The 24,346-nt window shown below is 35.8% G+C and overlaps 1 protein-coding gene across 2 annotated transcripts in view; it reads left to right on the top strand.

Annotated features, from left to right (window-relative positions):
* Positions 1 to 8,684: 8,684 nt before the first annotated feature.
* Positions 8,685 to 24,346, top strand: part of PHIP (PHIP subunit of CUL4-Ring ligase complex) — a 127,458-nt gene continuing 111,796 nt past the window's right edge. For both annotated transcript variants that reach the window (XM_080805754.1, XM_080805755.1), the window contains exons 1-4: positions 8,685 to 8,948; positions 9,064 to 9,122; positions 9,251 to 9,280; positions 9,470 to 9,529. In XM_080805754.1, the coding sequence (XP_080661880.1) occupies positions 8,909 to 8,948; positions 9,064 to 9,122; positions 9,251 to 9,280; positions 9,470 to 9,529 (189 nt within the window). In that variant the 5' untranslated portion in view covers positions 8,685 to 8,908. The remainder of the gene's footprint in view (positions 8,949 to 9,063; positions 9,123 to 9,250; positions 9,281 to 9,469; positions 9,530 to 24,346) is intronic.

Consider the following 24,346-nt stretch of genomic DNA (forward strand, 5'->3'; position numbering starts at 1 on the left):
GAGTGTGGACAGGTTGCAGGAAGCAGATTATGAGGAATTTCACATGTCCTACTAAGGATTGTCCAGGAGTTCATAAAGTATCATTGATGGGTTTTAAGCAGTTGAATGAAATGATCTGATCTGTTAGCAGTGTGCATTTCCCATCATAAGAGAACATTTTAGAAAGTGTCCCAATGGTCTTGTCCAGCTAATCAATTTCCAGGGCTTAATACGGTATCTAAAATATGGTAGATTCTCTATGAATGTCTATAAGATACTAAATAAATGAATCAATCAATTAATGAAGGAACTAAGCTAGTTAGAGGCAAATTCTAATGAGATTTACTTTAAAACATAAAACTTTAAAGCAACGGTGCCTGGGTGACTCAGTGGGTTAAATAAAGCCTCTGCTTTCGGCTCGGGTCATGATCCCGGGGTCCTGGGATTGAGCTCCGTGTTGGACTCTCTGCTCAGCAGGGAGTCTCCTTCCTCCTCTCTCTCTGCCTGCCTCTCTGCCTACTTGTGATCTCTCTCTCTCTCTCAAATAAATAAAAAATAATAAAATCTTAAAAAAAAAAACAACTTTAAAGCAAGAAAAGGGTTGGTTCAGGAGATAGATGAAATAAAATTGTCCAGGGGTACCTGGGTGGCTCAGTCAGTTAAGTGTCTGACTTTAAATTTTGGCTCCAGTCATGATCTCAGGATTGTGAGATTGAACCCTGCATCAGGCCCAGTGCTGGGCATGGAGCCTGGTTAAGATTCTTTCTCTTCCTCACCCTCTGCCTGCCCCCATTCTGCACTCTCTCTCTAAAAAAATAGGGGAACCTCCTGGGTAGCTCAATCCATTAAGCCTCCAACTCTTGATTTCAGCTCAGATCATGATCTCAGGATCCTGGGACTGAGCTACACATCAGGCTCCACACTCACTGGGGGAGTCTGCTTGAGGATTCTCTCTCTCCCTCTCCCTTAGCCCTTCCCCACACCCCCCGCTTGTGCACAAGCTCTCTCTCTCTCAAATAAATACATCTTTTTTTAACAACCTCAAATAAATTAATTAAAATAAGATTGTGCAAACATAAATAATCATGAATACTGGGAATCTAGTACCCAGTGGATCATATTGCTATTTTCTTTACTTTTTTGAATGTTTGATATTTTTCCATGATAAAGAAGTTTTTAAAAAACTGATCCTGAGCTAAGGCAACTTTATTTCCAGACTTCAAATGTTAACGTGCTGAAGCATAAATATTTCAGTTAAAAAGAACTAAGCTTTCAAAGAATGATAATATATATTTGTAACTTAAAAAAAAAACCAAAAAGAAAAACCTTAAATACTGTAAAAATGTTTGGAGTTTTAATGTAATTCTTGACTCTAGGTTTGTAAGCTTTCAAACTAATTATGGTTAGAGAATTTCTTAACTCAAACCTCTTTATAGCTTATATTATAAAACTGAAACTAATCTGTTAAAAATTCATAGTTATTTTTTTGTATGAAATTGTACCTTTATTCCAAAAAGGGTTGTGGAAGAAATGCTTTCACATTAATCTATATCACACTCAACTGATTTCACAAAATTTTTTGTCGTTAATTTTGCAGTTACTGAAAATAAGTTGATGGAATTTATTCCTGCTAGTATTTATAAAATATATACACTTACTACTAAAAGCATTTGGGTTAAAACACAGAAAAATATAGTCTAGTTTACATGTATAAGTTTATCATTGTTTCTATTTCGAGAATGAATTCATTATATTAAATTTGAATGGTATGTATAGCCACCGATTCCTATCTTTTGCAGTCCATTCAATAAATTGAGGTATTCCTGCTGAATAAATCAGGTTTTAATAACTGAAAATTTCTGGAGAGTGGCTAGTCTATCACTGAAAACTTTTTCCTTCCAGATGCGGGGTGCGGTTTCAGCAACTCCACATTAGCTGTCACATCTACAATCAGTCTCTGGTGAGCTGGGCATCTATCTCCATGCGCTATACTGAAGTACACAATAATGAGGGTCAAACTGCAAGCTGGTGTTTAAATGATGGTTCTTCAGCTGATGTACATAGAAAAAGTAAGCATGCTACAAAAAGGATACCACAGAAGTAGGAATGGCATATGGAGACAAGGGACAGATATTAAAGGTTGACTTTTGGTCCTTATATCAACTTGTATAGTTTTGTCCAAGAAAAAGAAACACAGTTTCGGGTGCCTAGATGGCTCAGTTGGTTAAGCAATTGCCTTCGGCTCAGGTCATGATTCTGGAGTCCTAGGGTAGAGACCCACATGGGGGGGGGGGTCCTTGCTCAGCAGGGAATCTGCTTCTTCCTTTGACCCTCCCTGCTCTCATGCTCTCTTCCTCTCTCAAATAAATAAATAAAGTCTAAAAAAAAAAAAAAGGTAAAGAAAGAAACACGGTTTATTTTTCTTTTTATCACTTACAAGGTAAGTTTCTATCCAAATAGTCTCAATAATGAAAAGGAAAAAAATTTAAAAATCACATGAGAAACTGGCTGATTAGAAGGAAAATGACCTTTGTAATTATTACCTTGATAGAAGAATGCTAGGTTAATAGGCATTAGGAAAAAAAAATCTTATTATTGTGCCATGGAAATTACCATTGTGAATTCATCAAAGATTCCTTTAAAAAAAATTTTTTTTTAGGCATGATGCGACCTGACTCTGCAAATGAACTAAGTTTCCCATACTAAATATCTCAAAGAGGTTAAGTTAAGCAATAGTGATCACAGAGTGGTTTGAGAATATAAGTTATCTTCAGCCACTATCAGATTGGAAAACTTTACAAATCAGAGTCTGAAAGATGCATCAATCTACCCAAAGAGTAACTTCTAAAAAATCAGTAACTCCTCTAACTCAGAAATATCTAATATCTAAAGAGGTCACATTTATCCTGACTTTGGCAAAAATGCTGAAATAAAAATTTAGTAATACAAAAATGCAAATACACACTTCACAAACAGAAAATGCCTGTTACTTAGCACCTGATTTCTTTTCTTCTGGAAAAGTAGAGGAAGGCTTTTCTTCTACCTTTTTACACCAGTTGTGTAAATTATTTCTCTAGTCTCTTGTGTAAATAATCAGGAGAGCTGAAAATAAAATATTTTGATGTGTGACAGTCTCAACTATAAGAAAAATAGATCCTCTGTATATTTTTTAGAGCTCTTAGGATATATGCACATTACTTACATATCTTAATATGTTTGGTTCACCATTGGAAACTAAAGTTTCAGTGATGGAAGAGAAAGAAAATTTTAGAGAGACACTGAAAAAAACTGAAAATGTGGGGATATCGGGGAAAGATGGAAATCTTACACATACACTTACCAAAAAAACCCAAAATACTGAATGACAAAAATAAGCATGAGGTATAATCTGTGCATACCGGAGAGGTAAGGATGTCAAGACATTTAAAAAGGCAATATATTTCTTCTTTCTCATATGATATGACTTACTCAATATTCTTAAGAAAAATGTTCCCTAATGATGTTCAGTAAGATCACTTCTGATAACTGCTGAGAGAAAAATAACATGTACGTGCTTACGAGGCAATTCCATTTAAAGGCTATATTAGTTTTTCTCTAAGTCATTGTCATCTGGCAAGTTCTGATGAGCATTAAAAAAATCTACTGTAACCATTTCATCTGTACCCATATTTTTATGTGCTCAAACGTAAGTATGAAAACTATGAATGCAATGGGATTTGTAGGTGTAATTTCAAAATCAAATTACAAACTTTTCTTAAATTTTGAACACACACATCTCAGTTGAAAGGATCTACTTGTTATCATTACTTTAAATTTTATAATTGTATAATAGAATGTATTCTTTGGGTTATTCACTATTTCAACATATGTAAGTATACCCATCAAAGAGAATAAAATAACAGAAGCATAAGTTAAGGAGATCTTTGCCAAGTATAGTTACACAAGAAGAAAAATAAAAGCAGTTTGCAAGTAAGGTGGTATAATTAGACAGGCCTTTCTGTAGGAATTCAGAAAATGGGAACACTTTTTTATTTCAAAGTCAATTTAAATCTAAATTGGCTTCATTCTCAATTTTGAGTTGGATATTACTTTCATACACATCTTACTCTCATAGTTGAGTCTCAGACTTGTGGGCATCTATCAGTCAGATCTTACTCTTTAAACCATTCTCCTTCTTCACCAACAGTGTCTACTTTGTGTCCTTGATTCTGAGTATCATTATTATGTAAAGATTGATTCCTCACTAACTTATCATATAAACCTCCCCCACCCTTTCCTTTTCATTAATAAAATAATTTTTCTTCTATAGGATTTTCAAAGTTTATCAATTCAGGCATACGTAAAGGCAAGTGACTAGTTAACTCTTGTCCTCAAATCCCATCTTTAAATCACACTGAAAATTGTATGCCTCATCTGAGACACCATCACTAGCAACTTGCAAAGCCTTTGCATCTCTTGTCCAATCTACCTTCTCTTTTCCACTGTTCTGTGTTCAGTTCAGCCCACTCTTGATCCATCGGACATCTGCATATGATAGAACATGCCTACAGACTTCTCCTTTAAGTTTCCTCCCATCTGGAACAGCTTTTTCTACTTCATCCACTGTGCTGCTCCAAGTCTTGTGGGAATATGTTCTAAAATTGCTTTTCTTCTTTAATCTTTATAATGGTACTGTTAACTCATGAATTGATGTTAAAAATATAAATAAATCCATGAAATTATGAATTTTTTGTGGAAACAAAGACTTAAATACAAAAAAAATCTAAGCTACTAGGATTATTTAATTTGGAGGAAAAAAAAGTTGAGTTGTAAGTTATTAATAACATTCAAATAAGTAAGGAATTATACGATTGTTGGTAACCAGCTAATCTTTGTTACAGATTAAAGGGAATTGTGCTCTAACATAAGTAAAAAGGTTTTTCGGTGAGATATAAGGGAGACAATACAAATTGTTAAATAATGGTTTGGCGTACTAAAGCTGGTTATCTTTATTCTTTCTGCAGCAGCTAAACAGTATATCTGCTTGCATGTTTCAAATTTGATATACATTTAAGATTTGTGAAGGAAGAAGAATGTCTGTGTAGAGACAAAGTCAAATAGACAAAGACAGAAACATACAATATTGGGGAGCAAACCAGAAGGAGGAGTGGGGTGTGTTAAACAAGACTCTTGATAGTTGTATTTTGTTGTTAGGGCAAAGGAGTATTTTTAAAAAAGGTTTTTTTTTTTTTAAGAACAGTGATTTCTAATTTTCTATTTCTACACTTTAGAGGATATAAAGTTTTGCTGTAAAAAATAAAAAAAATAATAATATCAAAATAAAAACAAGACTTAATTGTAGTTTTAAAAGTTGTATTTGCAGATTTTTTTTTTTGGAGTTATATCTTATTTCATCATCCTGGTGGAGAGAAACCAGATTTCATAAATGTAGCTGGATCTTTTCATTTATAAATATTATCCCATGTTATTTCAGGAAGGACTTAAATGGCAGTATTTGATTATTTCATTAGAATAATAGCTTATCACGATCAAGACAAACTTTTTAAGTGTTAACCTTGTTTCATGTGATGCCAAGTGAAAAGAAGTGAATTTTACAGAAACGTTTACATTTCAAGAAAAGTCTGTAATTCTCCTAAGGAAACTATATTATATAAAAATATTTGTTGTTAGCTTTTCAAACCTTCACTGTTTTTGTTAGCCTTCTTATATAAAAGGCATGGAAATCTTTTTAAATTGATTTTACTTTTGAAGACCATGAAAAAGTTAAAATAATCCAACAAAAAGGGGTGTACATGGAATCTGAGCTATGCTTATATGCGAAAGAGTTAATACTGAGAAAAGAGCTACAAGTGCCATGGCCTTGGGAACTAAAATATAGGCTTCAAGGTAAGATTTCCTTTTTATTCAATATGTCAGACTTTCTGCATACATATGCACAGCAAATGCCTTAATATAAACCTTATAGTTAATTGATGATGCCAGAATCCAGAAATGTATTTCATGTTTAAAGAAATTAAAACATTATAAGAGAGTATTTTGTTACATTTGAAGGACTTAGAAAAATTCAATTTAACATCTATTGTTACAAAACAAATAGTTTATTTGGTTGAAGAGAAGTTTTAATTTTTAGCCAGTAATCTACATTTTCTTATGGCAGACTGATAGTAATAAATTAATTTAAAGGCAAGGTTACAACTATCTTCAAATTAGGTCTTTGAAAAAGAAGAAACTCTAAACATTGTCAAAGGTTAGTCACAATGACTAGAGCATTATATTCATTCAGAAAACTTAGAAGGGAATTTTTCCTTAATTTTTTAGCAGCTAAGTACTGGTAGCAACTTTGGAAAAGTTTTCGTGGCTTCTAAATGAAAAGCATACATGAGATAATCATACTAGTTTTTCATGTTTACGTAACACTCACAAGACATATATGGAAAACTTTACCCAGAGTAATTTTATATTCCATGTCATAATTTGGTTTATTTTCCTTTGCAAGGATAAAACATCTATTAGTAAGAATCAGACTAGTACAAGTATTTCAAAACCACGAGATTATTACTATAATTTTTAGTTTCTAAAATCTGTTTATATGAAGAACATCATGATAATGTAAAATATCACAATCATTTAAAGACTGTAAGACTTTTTTAAAAGTTAAAATAGAAAGTATCAGTTATAGAAATAAAGAGAATTGCAAAAAGGCATATTAAATGTCTGCCTTTCAAGCCTAACTATCTAGAAGCAAGCTACTTACCTATAATAGATAGAATGGAATTAATGTCTTCAAAAATGCAAATATTTTCAGTATTTGAAGGATAGCCATTTCAATAAATAACAGTACTCTGATAACCAGGCTGCAATAGGACAAGTCATGGTAACTTCTCTTTTTTATTTAATTAAGATTGTTTTAAAAAGCAATTTTTACATCCTGTCATTCCAAAGAGATTTAGGCCTTTTTTTTCCCCCCAGTCTTTTTTTCTTTTTCCTCACATGTAGGTTGATTTCTGGATATTTAGTATAGGGCATCACACCAATGCAGTCTTGCAGTGCAATCCAAGGCAGTTGCAGCAAGTATTTCTCACTAGCAATGTAAGGAGCTAGGAGGGAACAAGGCTTGAGGAAACAATCTAGAAAGCCAGAATACAGCTTCTAGGTCCTTTACCCACAAATAACCTTTTTAGACCAGATACATAAGACGCAGTTTATTATCTGAAATTTTAAAGGAGAATCTTTTGTTAAATGTTAACAAAGAACGACTATCCTAATTCCTTTTAAACTGCAATCCTTTAAAAAAATCAACTATCAAGTCTTTTTGAAAAGTGCTTAAATGATCTGGAGATAAATATCACTCGGTGTCCTTGTTTTCTAACAAATGGCTTTTTCCATTGTTTCCATTAATTTCACCCATATTCGTTTTTTAAAAAAACAAGGCCCTTACCCTCATCAGCAAAACACAGATGTATGATTTAGCATATAAAACCGGTAATTACATACTAATTTACGAAAGATTAATTTTTTTCTCTTTTCGTCAGTTTTCAAGAAGTCTTCCCGTGATTAACTGTAAACAAGAATGGTTTACACCTCAAATTAGAAGCCATTAATTAGCATGACGAAGTCAACTGTAAGATACACAGATAATTTAAATTATTTAATCACTAATCACCTTGGCTAAACTGTAGTATACTCTTTCAGTATCCTTCGGTGGGTTATTGATCTGTCAGTAAATTACCTCCAGATCGGTTAGAGATAAATATTAGCGTTCTTTTCTTTCTCTCAGGCTTACATTATTCCTTCTTGTAAACACTTAAAAAAGCTTTAAGGTTCTTTAATCCCAAATCCCTAATTAGCCAACACTAGCCTTTTTGTAACCAGGAAAAAGAGTATCTGAAGTACAGATCAGGAGTTCGCTTTGCCCGTACAACAATAAAGAAACATTTTTAAATGTAAAATGCTTAAGGCAATGGCAATAAAAGAAGATATATGCAGAGGTGGCTTCAGCAAAAAACGGGCTTGCAAACGCCAAGTGCTTAACAAAAAGAGCCGAACCTCTATTGCAATATACGGCACTCCAATAAATTACACAACACTTTGCATAGGCTGCAGAAATAACGCAGGACAAGACTTACACAGATGCCAATCCGCAGCATTTATACACATGCACATGGCAAGAGACAGAAACCAAACACTATCATTCAACTCGGGCCGGGTAGCGCGATCCCGAGTTTGCCCGGCGCGAGAGGGCTCTCTGCGTGTGTGTCTGTGTGCGCGCGTGAGAGTGAGACCCATCCTCGGGGCATTTCCCCTCTTTGGGCAGTTTTGCTTCATTTGTTTCCCATTTCTGCTACATAGAAACTAACTTCCATCTCAGCCCCAGCCAGCGCCGCTGAATAGAGCCTGTGCTGCGGCTTCGTGTGCGTCAGATCCCTCCGCGGAGCCATCCCCGGCCCCCTCCCTCCCGCGGTCGGCCTCCACAGAGAAAGCGCGTTTCAGCCAACCGGCGGCTCCGGCACCGACATCTTCTCCGACTGGAAATAAATAAATAAATCGCACCTTTGGCCGTGGAGGAGGGGGTAGGGGTCTCGCCACACTGGGTGTGGGGGCCCTGGGGCGCGGGGCCGGAGGCACTCCTTTTTTGCGCCGGGGGGCGGGGGCGCGGGCCGAGGACGGGGCCAAGCCCGGGCCGCGAAGGCGGCGGACTCCTTTCTGCGGCGGAGGGATCCGCGGCGGAGGCGGCGGCGGCCGTAGCCGCTGCCTGAGAGTTGTTGTTTCCTCCTCCTCCTCCTCCGCCTCCACCGCCGTTGCTTGAATGGTGGAGCCGAGGCTGGGCTCGTGAACACACAGTGACAGCTATAGGGCAGGCGGCAGCACCATCCCCGCTTCCCCTCGGCGGCGGGGTGTCCCGCCGACGGCCCTGAAGTGACCCATAAACATGTCTTGTGAGAGGAAAGGCCTCTCGGAGCTGCGATCGGGTAAGTCGGGGGGCTGCTGGGGCCGCTGGCACCGGGCGATTCCGCCCGCGGTCCCCCGCCCCCCGCCGCCCGGCCGCTAAGCCTGTGTGTCTCCCCGTCCCCCTCTCCCGCGCAGAGCTCTACTTCCTCATCGCCCGGTTCCTGGAAGATGGACCCTGTCAGCAGGCGGCTCAGGTACGGCGGCGCGCGGCGCGGGCCGAGCCGGCGCTCGCCGCTCGCGGGCGTGGGGGAGGGCGGCGGCGGCGGCGGCGGGGCTGCGGCCCGGGGCGCGGGGCTCAGCTCTCCCCGCTTTGTTGTTGCAGGTGCTGATCCGCGAGGTGGCCGAGAAGGAGGTAAGGGCGGCGGCGGCCCGGCGCGTCTCGCCGCCGCGCGGCCGTCCCTGGGCCACGCCGCCGCCACCGCCGCCGCTGGGGCGCGGGGCGCGGGGCTCGGGGTCCCCGCTGGGGCGCGGGGCGGGCGGGGGAGGGGAGCAGGCGGGCCGGGGCTGGGGACCGGGCTCACGGGGCGTCCTCTCCCCGCAGCTGCTGCCCCGCCGCACCGACTGGACCGGGAAGGAGCATCCCAGGACCTACCAGAATCTGGTGAGACATTCACGTCGCGGAGCAAAGAAACTTTTCCCCGAGTCGAATAAAAATTGAATTTCCCGCAATTTTTTACAGAGACAAAAACTTGGCCCCAGAACGTGAAAGCTCCAAAGGCCACGGGGAGGGTTGGGAGGCCGGCGCGGGGGCTTCGGGGGGCAGTGGTCGGGGGGACCCGCACCCCGAGGCCGCAGGGGCTGCCGACAATTTATTTGTGATATTTTGTTAATGTGCTAGAAATAAAGATACGTCATGAGTGTTGTGCAGTGCAAGGCCGGAGGAGGAGGGGCCGGCGCGCGTCCGTGCGGGCGCGGGGGCGCGCGCGAGGCGGCGGCAGCGGGAGCGGCGCGAGGAAGGAGGGCGCGCTTGCTCGCTAGCTTGCTCGCTCTGCACGCGCGGTCGGCTTGGCTTTCTCCTGCCCCACACAATAGCTGGTGACTAACTGCTCCGAAGTGGCATTAGCATTTCACAAGCAGGCTATTCAGGCACTGCGGAACCGTAGCAAGGCGTTATTTTTTTTCTCTTTCGATTCTTTTGCTTTTCTTAAATTTAGAGCTTTACGTTTTTTGTTTGAGGGGTTCAGCTGTATGATGGTAGTTGGCCAGAGGCTCATCTTGCTTTTACCAAAACACATTCGCAGAAGTGTAAAAGCCTGTAACACTCTAAAAGCCATAAGTTTAATAGACTTTTTAAAATTTTGTTAATTCTCTTGTTGTTATGCTGCTTTTTCAGTTAAAAACTATTATTAGAGGCCACTAAAAAGTTTTGGTTTTTACCCTTACATTTATTGTGGTGCGGAACCGGGCAAGTAAAAGTTTTCAGTTTATATTGGAATATATTGTGTTTAATAGCTTGAAAAATACCTGATTCTTAATTTTGTGGGTTTTCAAAGTGAGTATGTGTAGTAATTTCTAAGAATTGTCTTCTCGAAGTGGACCTATTAGTGGGCTGGGAAAGTAACGTATTTGTATTCGGTAGTTATATTTTCCATATTCTTGTCTCCCAGATTGATTTGGGTTGTTTGTATGAATGTGTGTGTTGGGCAGTTAGAGCAGTCGCACGGCTAGGGGACAGGGGGGGTAGGGGTGGGGGGTGGGGAGCGGGGAGCTCTTAATCTGTGCGGTGCAACTGATTGGGAACTGATGTTCTGAGGTAGTTTTAACAAGTAATGTTACTTCATGAAGGCTTGTGAAACGATTAGAAGTTCCAGCTACTTGAGAATTGAATGTCTTCTGTGAGGTGAGGGCATGACATGATTTTGATGGCTTTTGTTTCGTTTGGATATAGAACCTCTAACTTTGGGTCTAAATCTTTTATTATTTAATGTAGGTTGTTAAGTGTTCAGAGATGTTGAAATAAGGGAACCAGGTTTAGGAAATCCAATGGAAACTTAACAGTGTTTGTTTCCAACTTTGTTAGTTTTCAAGTAGTAATTAGCCTAGTTTCATTTAATACTTTGCTACAATGAATGGAGTTTGAAACGAACTCTTAAGATTCAGTACCTACAATGTTCTGTTGGGGAGGGTAAATATTTGACAAAATCCTTCAGTGGATTCCATGTCTTCCTTTTTACTTGAAAAAATGATAGAGATTATAATATTCCGTTTTTAAGAACTGGGCAGGTTTTATAAAACTGTTTTTTGCATTTCCTTTTACAAAACTCGTCTTTGCATCTCATAAAAACCCACAAACCCCCGTCATTGAAGATTGCTGTGTTTTCTTACCTTGGAAACTCTTAGTAATAATATATTTTTAAAATGAAGCCACTAATGGTGTCTTGTCAAATTGTGGAGATGTCTGATGTTTGTAGGAATATCATTTTGTTTTCTCTAGCAAAAACAGGGGTACCAGTGTTTATTTTTAATTTTGGGGGGTTTCTCATCTCTCAGATATTAATAAAATAAATTTATATTTCCTGTCTTTATCAGACTTAGGAAAATAAGTAGTGTCTTCATTAGTATTGTTATGTTTTCAAAATCCACCTATTTCCCATGGAAGTGGATTTTCTTGCTTGGAGTGTTTTCACCTTTTTACCAGAATAGTCATGTTGGTAATACCCGTAAGACAGTTAAGAATTCTCATTAAAGTTTAGAGTTCTCTGGTTCATTTTATCTTTTTATTCATTTAGCAAGTTAGTCTGTGTCTACTGGATACAAGACATATTTTGGAGTACTTTTATATCCACCAAACTGTATATCTAGGTGTGTGGGTATTTGGCTTAACTTTGACTTTTTGAGAATCCGCTCTAACACATTTTGGAACACTAGGTATCCGAGCACATTTTTGTTTAATAGTAGGATCATAAAATTTTATGTCGCATGCAAAATCTCTCGTATAGTGTTCTCTATTGTCTTAATTAGTTCTTATGACCTAAAAAAAATTTAAGTTGCTTTCAGTTGAATATGAATTTACTTAATAATTGATTTTAAGTTTGTTTTGATGAGTTAAATAAAAGTAATAATTATTGTTTGTGGTTTCAGTAGTGTCTACCTGTACTTGGAAATTTGTTGCTACATTAACTGATAAATTGAATAATACTTTATTTTTTTTTTTTTTTTTTTTTTTTTTTTTTTTAAAGATTTTATTTATTTATTTGTCAGAGAGAGCGAGAGAGCGAGGAGCGATAGAGTGAGCACAGGCAGACAGAGTGGCAGGCAGAGGCAGAGGGAGAAGCAGGCTCCCCGCTGAGCAAGGAGCCCGATGTGGGACTCGATCCCAGGACGCCGGGATCATGACCTGAGCCGAAGGCAGTCGCTTAACCAACTGAGCCACCCAGGCGCCCCTGAATAATACTTTAAATGGAAGAATTTATGTGTCAGATTGACATTTTTAGGAAATCACAAATTACAGCTGTTTAGGATGGTGTATAATATTTGTACTTGGGAGGTTAAAAACAAGCATAGATCAGTATCTGGACTCAGCCTACAAATAAAATCACAGTTATTGAGTTTTGATAAAGAGGAATGTAGAGTTTTAAGAGTAGTTTTATTAAAGGTTTACAGATGAAAAGATGTGCTTCTTTCAAGTGTGATTGATAGAGTTATGATAAAACATGATTGTATTACCATCTAAAGATTTAAAACATTTTTAAACAGTGAATGGAATTTAATAGGAAGTTGAATTTTTTTGTCTCTTATGGTGTATATTTAATTAGATTTTACATTTTTAAATATATGTTGATTTTAAAGCAAGAGGGCATATTATAAGCTTTCATCAGAATTGTAATTTTTTAAATGGAGCCATGCATTGGTGGCTAACTTTTTGTAGAACAGGAAAACTCAACTAATTTTTGGACCAAAGAGAAAGTTTTGTCATTTATTTGTTTGAATAGTGAAATTAGTTTATTAAGTTTTGCTCTCTGGTTGTCACCTTAATTAGTGGTGATTGCATGCTTATGAGGCAGAATTTTTAAGCATTTTTACTAAATTCAGAATTTTGATTACATTTCTTGCTTACAGGGCCTTTTTTTTTTTTTTTTTGAACTGGGTTCATGTTTTGCTAATCTGTTAAGATGATATAATTCTTATTTTAATTTTTAATTTTTGTAGCGGTATTTGCTTTTTGTAAAGTCATTCTACTTATTAAAAACCTATTCAAGTGAAAGGATGGGAATCAGGAGATAAGGATTGTGATTTTTAGCCCTGCCAGCAGTTAGCTTGCGGGTTACCTCAAGCAAGTCATGGGATTTCTCTGGGTCTCAGTTACCTCATTTGTAAAATAAGTGAATTGAAATTTTTCTAATCTGAAAATCTGATTTTGAACTAGAAATAGGGATAAATTGTTTCTAAAACTCAGGTCTTTCATTTTGTTTTTGATTATCCAAAACACAAAAAAGTAGATAGGGAGAAAACATGCAAATTAGAGAATTGTATGCTGTTCTTAGGTTGTAATATCGTATCTTTTTAGAGATAGATGCATGTTTTGGGGACATGGACCACATTGTAGACTACCTCTTTATTCTCTAATTAGTATGTTTCTCTCCATGGTTTAAGTACCAGTTTTCATAAATTATTGCTGGTCTTAAAGTCAGAAAAAAAGAACCTTGAATAGGATATACTTAAGTATGTATCTTAAGTGTGCATGTATTTAGAGTATACTGATTAATGGAAAATTAGGGAACAAGTTTTAAGAGAAAAATAACAAGTTTTTGAATGAGGTATTGCTGTCTTATATTAAAGATAGATAATATGGTGTTTTTAAAACCTAACCGGTACAATTTTGGGAGTGAGGGGTGACAAATAATGAAGTGAATATGCATAGAATTCATTTCCTTTTTTAATAGAGTATCAGTAAAATGGTAAGCTTGGCTTGGTAGTCTCCAGGGTAGGGCTTTAATATCTCATAATCCTTATAATGAACAATACAAGAACAACATTATGTGTTAGGAAAATGGTACATGCTGAAGGGCTGAACTGGGCAAAGCGTCTTTTCTTATCCATGCAGTTCTACTGGTATGTGCCATTTTAAGAAGTTTGAAGCGTTTACAGAGATTTTTAAATGGAATAAATACCTGTTAAATTCTTTGTATTACTCAGTAATTGTAAAGTTCTTGAACATAAGGGGGAGTTGGATTATCCTATCAACAACTACACAACGGTATTTTACATGACTGTTATGAGGCAGAATAGTAGTGCAGGAGTCTGTTACCCTAGTCTGTAAATTGGGCTAACAGCCCCTATTTTGTAGGATTCTGTGAGTGATAACTGGCACAAATGAAGCACTATGTAAGGGTTTGTGTTTGCTATTATTAGAACTTTAGTCATGGTAGTAAAGTTTCCAGTTATAGCTTTATTAATGTGTGAAAGTTTAAGAAAAACAGTTTTATTCCAGAAACAAGTGTGCATAATTTTCTGAACATAGCAGCTACAGTGTAAAAAAGACTGCTTTAAACTTTCAGAAGTTACTGATAGTATAATTGTGTTACAGGTCCAAGGATGAAATAAGTAAGCCTAAGATATAAAGAAAAATATATGATAAATACCAAAAATAAATAATTTTTAAAGCATTGTAGATAGAATGCTAGAAAAAAATTGGTGGTCTATATAGTGGTTCTATGACTGTTTTGTGGATTAATTAACATTAAGAAATGTTTGGGTGGTTGAAATATCCAAGATTAGAGAATATATAAAGCTTTTGTATCTTTTGGTAATCAGATGACATTTAGGAATATGTGAGTGGAGCTTGGCTCTTGCTTCTGTCTCCTTCTGTTCAGAGATTTGTATAATTTTAAACTCCTCATGATAGTTTGTGTTTTTGAAATTGTCAGGAGATGTTTTGTCTTGTCAGTCTGGCTTAAAGATGTATGTTTTAAACAGTTTAATACAGACTTTTTGAATTAATCTTTAAGTGATCACTAGGTTAAATACATCCTGCGAATGCCAATTTTTTAATCCACTCAATTTCTTTGTCAGACTGTTAAGTTTTTGGTTTTTTTAATCTAGAAACTTCTCTAGTCTGCTGAAGTCATTTTCCTTTTTCCCAAATTTTGTAGTTATCTATCATGTCACTACAGAATTGTAACAAATAAAATTGTATCCTAGACAACTTGTTCTGGACAAGAAATACTGGTTCATATTGTATAAATTTCTGAATTGACAGAAAAGTACCTGTAATATTAAGCAAAATGGAAGTTATACTAAGTGTAATCATTTTAATGAACTTTAATTGAATTCAAGAAAGTCAGGCATTAAAATGAGAGTATTTTTCTTTCCTGGGTGTTTTTTTTTATTTTGAGTATTTTTCTTTTAAGATATTTAAGTTGCTTTTGTAATTACATCTAAAAGTAATAAAGGCTATAATATAATAGGAACCAAGTTTAAAATTTTAGAACTAAATTTAAAATGTGTAAAGGTGATCAGTTTTTATTTTGTGAGAGGACATCTTAGAAGTACAATTAGGAGTAATTTGTGAAAATTAATAATTATGGAACGAGTAAATATATGTTACTGAGCATATGGAATATAGAAGATTGTTAACTATTTTATAATAGATTGGAGAAAATGATAATACTTCTTTTCCATATGGAATTTGAGAATTCAGTGTGCTAAAAAATCAGTTATGTTATAGAAGAGTGAAATATGTGAGAACCTTTGGTCACTACAGAGAAGGCAGTCATCATGCCTTACATACCCAGATGCAGCCTGTTTGAGCTCAGGGATTATAGATAAGGAAAAGGATGGTTGGAGAATTTTTTGATACTAAGAAAATGTAGTTAGCAGCATAATCTAATGCACCTTCTTAAGTTAAAACTAAATTGTAAAAGGAATGAGATTTGTAGGGTAAGCTTAGATTATTTGTGGTAGCATGGATGATAGCAGCCTACTATCAAGAAAGCACATAAAGAATCATGTATTTTAGACTCCAGATGGCCTATGGTCATGGCGGCATGACCCATTTGGTCTCTATCAGGGACAAGAACAGGCACATAGTCTCTTGGGAGAGGTTATAATATAAATGCAAGAAATATTTAGCTTGTGTCATTTGATTGTGGTTTAGATTTTGGGTGAGGAAATAATAAATTCTAAGCAACTCAGAGAAATACACATTTAAAAAGAATTATTTTTATTAACATATAATGTACTGTTTGCCCCAGGGGTTCAGGTCTGTGAATCATCAGGCATATATACTTCACAGCACTCACCATGTCACGTACGAAATACACATTTTTTAAACAACTTCACTGCCATTGTATGTGTGGTATTAGTTATTTTGAGTGTACTGTTTGAAACTGAAACATTACTAAAAATGAAACTGGTCATTCTCTTAAAGAGTATTTATATTGGCATTTTAAGAATAAACAGTTTAAGAATTTTCCATCTTTAAATCGATAGACAATTTTGCCAACAGTATATTTGAATTTTTTATTTTAGTAAATAATGTTTTAAAGAGGATTTCTTACTGCACAAATTTTGCTTAGAAAATATGATTTAGTTTAAAAACAAAACTTCAAAATGTGTTGTTTTAAAAAGTTAAATTTTGTTATTTTGTAGTGTTTTAAATTAATTTTTATTGAATATCTTTTGTGGTTTGTGGAAACCTGAATTCTGGATAGAGGTTTTGTTTTTTGTTTTGTTTTGTTTTTTGTTTTTAAAGATTTTATTTATTTATTTGAGAGTGAGTGAGGAGAGAGCCCGAGCATAGAGGGGGGAGGGGTAAAAGGAGAGGGTGAAGCAGGCCCTCTCCTGAGCGAGGAAACCTGACCCCTAGCTGAAGACAGACGTTTAACCCACTGAGCCACCCAGGTGCTGCTTTTTTTTTGGTAGCAAAATAGTCAGGTTGTGATGAATAAAATCTGTAAGAGCACTGTGGATATTCTTTAAAAGACACACTTGTATTGATAATTGATAATACTTGCCGATTTACTATCTAAATGAATTCTTAGGTGGTTGACTAAATTGTGAATAGACAACAGTCTTTCAAGCATGTTTGTTGAAAATTAAGAGTAAATAGACCACCAAGATTAATTTTGACACTTAATAAGATTCTATATTAATTTTATTATTTTTCTAATTAAAGGGAAATCTTAGGCACATAAGAGCCCTTCTGAGAATAGTTATGCAGATTAGAGGTTTTTGACTTGAAAAATGGTTATGTAGGTCCTGTTAAGTGTGTAATTATAAGACCTGTTTGATAGTGGGGTAGGGACTAAAGTTTTGAGAAGGAAATTATAATGTAATGAGAGTAACAGGAACCTTGGAATCAGGATACCTGGGCTTGAATATTAATTTCTCCTACTTTCTAAATGTATGACTTTGGAAAAACTGTAACCTTTGAACTTCAGTTTTCTTTACCTGTGAAATGGGGAAAACTCAACCTTATTTGCTTGTGAGGATAAATTTTGAGACTGCTTAGCACAAAGTAAAGTATTCTGTAATTTTTCTATGTGAAAAACTATTAAAGTTTTAAAAAATGCTCAGAAAATATAAACTTGCTTTTAAAGATTATAGATGTAATTTTAACATTTACTTTGTAACAATGATAAGAGATTTATAATTACAGGTTGAAAGTTTTGAGAATTTGAGATCTGGTTTTAAAAATAGGCTTAGAAATGACTAATAACAAATAAGGTTTTTGAAATTTGTGGTTTTGTTTATACATTAGGATAGTTGTAAAAATAATTGTATTCCGGGGGCGCTTGGGTGGCTCAGTGGGTTAAAGCCTCTGCCTTTGGCTCAGGTCATGATCCCAGAGTCCTGGGATCGAGCCTCGCCCCACATCAGGCTCTGCTCCGCGGGGAGCCTGCTTCCCTTCCTCTCTCTCTGCCTGCCTCTCTGCCTACTTGTGATCTCTTTCTGTCAAGTAAATAAATAAAAAAATAATAATAATAATAATTGTATTCCATTAAGCTGACTTTTTAGAACTCAGAACTGTAGTGGAGAGAAGTAACTAGCCTTTCAGATCTGAAAAAATTAGAGAAAACAGATATGAAAAACTGACATTTTTAGAACCAATCAGGTGTTCAGGACGTAGTAGTATCAGATATTTGGTGGATCTTATTTTCATAGGAACTTCTTAGTTATATGCTAAAAGGACTGGCATTTCTAGATCGCACAGGTAAATCAAGTAGTTTAATGAACTACGTTGCTCTAACCTCATTTGGAATGGTCCTTAAAAAGATTTCCAAAATGTTTTTTCCCTGTGAGGTCTAGAAAGATTTTCAACGTGAAAGAACAACATGTAGTGTGTAATATGGAGTATAATTAAAGTGATGCCGGGACGCCTGGGTGGCTCAGTGGGTTAAAGCCTCTGCCTTTGGCTCAGGTCATGATCCCAGGGTCTTGGGATGGAGCCCCACAACGGGCTCTCTGCTCCACGGGGAGCCTGCTTCCTCCTCTCTTTCTCTGCCTAGTTGTGATCTCTGTCAAATAAATAAATAAAATCCTTAAAAAAAAAAAAAAGTGACAGCCAACTCCTGTGTCACTTACTATGAGTACCCCCCCCCCAAGGTGGTGACTTGGCAGTCTCAGTCTTGTAGAATAGGATATTGAGTAGTAGAGTAAATGTTTTCCCCCGCATTCAGCAAGTTTAAACCTAGGCTGTTTGACTTTAGAGCTCTGAAACTACTGACCTTTTCTTTAAAAATTGAGTAAGAGTTCTTAATGACAGGATGTCTGGTGGAATGCAGTGTCTTCCAGATTTTTTATATTTTTTCCCCACTGATAAAATTTACCTTTTAACAATAATTTCCATTGACAATGGCAAATTTTTCTTGGCTGGAAAGAACCGCTGTTTATATGAAGTAGCAAAGCAAGCAGAAGCAGATTGTTTTAACTGAAGATGCAGGAAAGTAAACTTCTCAAAGATCTCACTCAGTCTTTTCTTGCTCCTTTCTTGGTGTAATTCACATTTTCAGAAGAGGATCCTGTTGTTCAAATTGTAATTGATAATTGTAGAAATGTTTTTTATCAGCCTGAGAAAAGAATGATACAGGTTTATGATTTGAGCCAAGATGGACAAGGCAAGAACAGAGTCATGTCTTTCACAGAATTCTGTTACCCCTGCTACTGGAAGCATTGATAGAGCCTATTGTTTAGATAGGAATGGTTAAACTATGGTTGGTGTAGGTAAATTGTGTAGGAAACCTTTTTTTTAAGGCCCCGAAGCTAAAGTTACTACGTTTTTAAGGAGTTGGTAAAAGTATGTATGTACGATAGATAGTTGTCTCCAAGAGGCCTAAAATATTTATCATAGAAAATGTCTGCTGACCTCTGCAATAGATATCATAACATATTTACAAAGAAATGCCTGTAATTCAGGTTTTAACCTTAACCGTTAATTATGGACAGTTAACCCCAAGGACTGTTGTTACCGCATCAAGTGATTCTCAGAAGGGATTGGAGGTGGGGGTGGGGATATGAGAAATTTAGCAAAGCTCTGACTGACTAACCCCCTGGTGTAGGAGTGAATCTCCATGGGGTGGCATCAGAATTTGCATCCATAAAACAGGCTCCTGTATCTTGAATGGGAGAGAAGATGAAATGTTTATGAAAATTTAAAAACTGGAGCACAGCTGATAAATATGCATTATTCTTATTTTTTAAGAATAATAATCAAATTTTATGATATTAATCCTTTGATTGTTTAATCTGTTTAAACCTTGCTTCTAACTTTGAGTTTAAAATTTTAATCTTAGAAATACTGAGAAAGGTAGGGTTGATGATACTGATTTCCTTTAGCCATTGTGGGAGAGACTATTTAGGGTTGTCACATTATTACTGTAGTTTTATTTTCTATCCTTAGCTATTTTACCTATAGGTATCCTTTACCTATAGGAATTTGTGCTTTTGTGCAGTTTGCTTAGTAGTGAAAATGAACTTTAGAATGTTTCTTTTTCTGTCTCAGTTTAATGTCTGTGTTGAAAACTATTCAAAGTATTTCTTTTTTAGCTTACTTCAATATTGAAATAGAGATATATATACATACATATATATATTTATATTTAAGGCAATAGGTACTACGGGCAGTGTGAATGAGGGCTGGAGTTACATATACTGTCTTGGTTTGACTCCTACCTCCACCATCCACTAAATGTGTGTGATTTTAGGAACCTTGTTTTATTTTACTGCACAATAATTTATTAATGGAAATAGTAGTAGTTCAGATTTCTTAGGATTGTTAAAATAATGAGCTGAACTTTTATATGTATAACTTACAACATGACTTAGCATTTAGAGTGCAGTCAGTATGTGTTAGCTATGATAGTGTTGTTAAGATTTATCAGGGTTAACTTTATAATAATTTGGTCATACTTTTTATGTGTTGAATATCTTAAGAAACTTAAAGCACCACTGGTCATGGAAAGTAATCAGTATATTAGAATCGAGGATGTTGTTTTGTTTTTTCCAAGTAATAGTGTACAACAATTACCAAGAATCTAAATACAGATGTTTTGGATAAGGGGTTTTATTACAATATCACTTCTGACTTCCCTTGTAATTTTCATTTCCTTTTAGTTATTTATTAGTATAAACAAATGAAAATCTAATCAAACTAAAAATCTTAAGTTAATATTAAAGATATGGTATTCTTACTACTTTGGAAATTAAAGACTATATATGTATAGCCATAAATGAACCATTTTAGTCTTTTTTGGACCATTTCATTTTCTTAAAATTTTTGTTGTTACATTTTATTGACCATAGTGATGTGGATAATATTCATTAAGAATAATGTTTTAAAAGGTAGCAAAAGAAAGTCTTCATCAGTGTTTTTTGTTATTGTTGTTGTTGTTGTTAAAGTGTGTATTGAGTGGATGGGTGGGTAGGTGAGTGTGTGTATATGAATGTGTGTATGTGATGCAGCTGGGACCAAAAGAACACCTGGTTCTTACTAGTTAATGGTGAAGTTAAGAAGAAAAGCATCAAATTATTAAACTTTTAAATGTATAATCATAAACTGGTACATGTTATGGAAAAGTCACCAAGAGCATGCAGCCAAGATAATACACTTAGACTGGTAGAGTAAAGGGAAAAGGTGGTTACACTGGAAGGAAGATCTGAAGCACAATAACAGAGTTGTTTGGGCAAGGAGATGTGGGGAAAGGTAGAAAGTGTACCATAATGGGAAAAGCCTGACAGAGAGTGCAGGTAAAGAACCTGAAGGCAGGCCAGGATGTCTAAATATGAAAAGTAGGGGCTAGAGCATGTAGGGTTGGGAATGTGCCATATGGAGCAAAGTACAAGTGGACCATACATGCCTTTCAGGATTTGTAGACCATGTTAAGGAATTGGATGGCCAAAGAGCAAGGAAAGTCTCTGAAGTGTTTTACGTAGGGATGACTTCACCGGATAAAGGTTTTAGAAAGGGCATTATGATTGCAATATAGAGAACAGATTTGGAATAGAAGAGATTATAAAATAGAATGAGGTGTAGGAGATATGAGTGGATGTGGCAAAAATGGGAGTTTATTGCAAAGATGATTTGAAATTGGATCATTATTACAGAGATATAGAGGTAGATGAGTTTAAGAATAGGAAGGGAATATCAGTTGAACTTGGTGACTACTCGGATGTTAAGAATGATGTGGAAGGGAATAATAGGCAATGTAAAAAAATGTGACTTCTTGGTTTGAGGCTGGATGGATGGTGGTGTCATTTGTCAAGGTAGGGTACATTTTGGGAGGGGGAGATGCTGACAGGATTATGAGTTCATTTTTGCATATATTGAGTTCAGGAGGTTTGGGGACTCCCAAGAGAGTTGTCTTAAGGAAGTTTGATATGCAAGCGTAGACTGTAGATACAAATTTGGGAATCATTGGTATAGTAACTGTTCAAGGAAAAAGTATTGAGTGAGAGGAAATAGGTTGTGGAACTGGGCTCTGGGATTCTGGACCTTAAGAACTTCACAGTTTAATGGCTAGATAGAATAGGAAAAGTCAGTAGTTACTGCATATTGTCATGTGTTCACTTACCTAACAATTAAACATTTAACTACAAGTACTACATTAGGTACTGGGTAGACAGGTAAATAAGATCTAATCCTATGTCTTCTAATAGAGGTCATGGACAAGTAAACTGGCTATCTTAGAATACTGCAGGGGTCTCAGGAACCTCCGAAATGACAAGACAGAGTTAGGGCCTGTATCTGTGTTTTTTAGGCAAAGAGGATTGTAACTACCATTAGATTGCCAGTGAGTCTAGATATAAAAATATATTAAAAACAATTAATATGATAAAAGTATCACAGAGCACTGATGAGTGGGGTAAGAGAATGTTTTGGGAAGGAGTATAATGTGCTATGGAAACAAAAAGATAGGGTGTCCAAAAAGACGGGACAGAGGTCTTATAATAGGTCATGGAGGGCAGTGAGGTATAGACTGAGACATGAAGGAGAATGAGGTGGGGAGGTAGACAGGTAAGAAAAGGTTTCCAGCAGAGGGATCAGGTTATATAAAGTCTCAAAAGCCAGAAAGCCTAAGGATTTTAAGAACTGAAAGTGTTTCTTCTAACTTTAAAGTGAAAGTCGAATTTGAAAAATACACTAAATCACCAGCGAAAAACTGAAGTCTGAAAAGTAGATTCATAATATTTTATGAATCCTTCAATAAGGATTCCTCAATAAGGATTTTCAGGTTCACTAGCTGAAATGTATTTTACAAAAAGACCCTAAAACAGGATAATCACAAAACTAAAGTTAATAAATAATGAACTTTATGGTGAAAGTAAAAGTTTTGAAAGGAACTTAGATCAATGTAAAGAAATCACAGTAGAATAATTATATGCAACTTAGAACTAGAAGGGACCCTATAAATATTGTAGAAGTTTTCCTTTAAATTTTATTTTTAAGTAAATTATTTTAGGGAAGATTGGAGAAAAGTGTAAATAAAATTTTAAAAATTCCTAGTTTGGTAAATTTTCTTCTAAATGCTTTTTTCCTTAGCGCTAATCATACTAGTGTTTGAAAGAGTATGTTTTGCATCAAGATGATGATATTAGGGGAAAGGGGAACCCATAGCTTAACAAGTTTGGGAAATTGTATTAAAATCAAATAGATTTATCTCAGGATTTTTCAGAGGCATATAATATAGTATATATAATTTATATTAGAACCTCTTTATTAAAGTAGTCATTCCACTAACACTACTGTATGCCACATTTTGTATTGTAGTAGATTATCAGTGTTGCAGTATGGCTCCATGTTGTCTTCATGACAGGAATGTATTATGATAAAAAGTAAGATTCGTTTCTTCTAATTGGCTTCAGCCTAGAAGAATGAATGTTAGCCAACTTTTTTTAAAAATACCTTTCATGTTCTTCTATCTGTAGAGTATAACAGATACTGCAAGATGGAATGAGAGGATTTAACCCTTCACTTCCTTCCCCAAATCAATCTTACGAGGAATTCGTACTAAAATTGCCATTACTATGTGACCTTGAGTAGCAGTTCTCAAAAACCTGGCCTTAAAACTCCTTTATATTAATAAAAATTAATGAATTTTCTTTGTTTACATGGATTATAATCTTTGTACTTATTATTTAAAAATTAAAACAAGTTTTAAAATATTGAAAACTCATTTCATGTTAATATAAGTAACATTTTTTTTGTAGCAATTATTTTCCAAAACAAAACAAATTTATGAAAAGTGGCATTGTTTTACATTTTGGGAAGCGTTTAAATTCTTTTATCTGCTGCGTCATTCAGTCTTTTGTGATATCACATGTCATGTGGCCCCCTGAAAAATCCACCATACACTCATGAAAGAGTGAAAAAGCAAAATAACATTTTAGTAGTATTCATGATTTTTACCTCAGGAACCTTCTAGAGGTTCCTAGAACTCACTTTGAGAATAGTTGAACTAAAATATTTAGGTAGTTCATTGAGAAATTTTTTATAACCTGATAATCTAACTATAAATTGATAAGATATTTTTTCCTCTAATTCTCTTTAGATTTTTTGAAATGACTTTTAGGATGGAAAATAAAAACAGTAGAAGTTCATAATCTTGCTTTCAAATGCTAGCATAAATTTAAGCAGTGTTTTGAAGTTGTTCCAGAAGTGCCTAGACTTTTTATAGTAGGTAGATTTATAGTTAAACTTATTTAAATTAATATTTGGAATTTGGCCTTTTTCTCTAAGGTTTTTTGTGAATAAATTACAAAATTCCTCATAGAGACCATATAAGTATTTTGAAATTTTGTGATGAGAACATGAACTATCAAGGTCTTTTTATCCTTAATTATTCTGGAGATATTCTTTATAACATAAAAGATCCAAAGTATTAGTTATATTTTACAGTTGGATGACTTTTGTTTGAAGTTTTTGAAAAGTAACATGTTAAACTACAACATAATCATTTTAGGTTGTAATGCTATATATTTT

Source organism: Martes martes (genome assembly GCF_963455335.1).
Source record: "Martes martes genome assembly, chromosome: 6".
Taxonomy (NCBI): Eukaryota; Metazoa; Chordata; class Mammalia; order Carnivora; family Mustelidae; genus Martes; species Martes martes.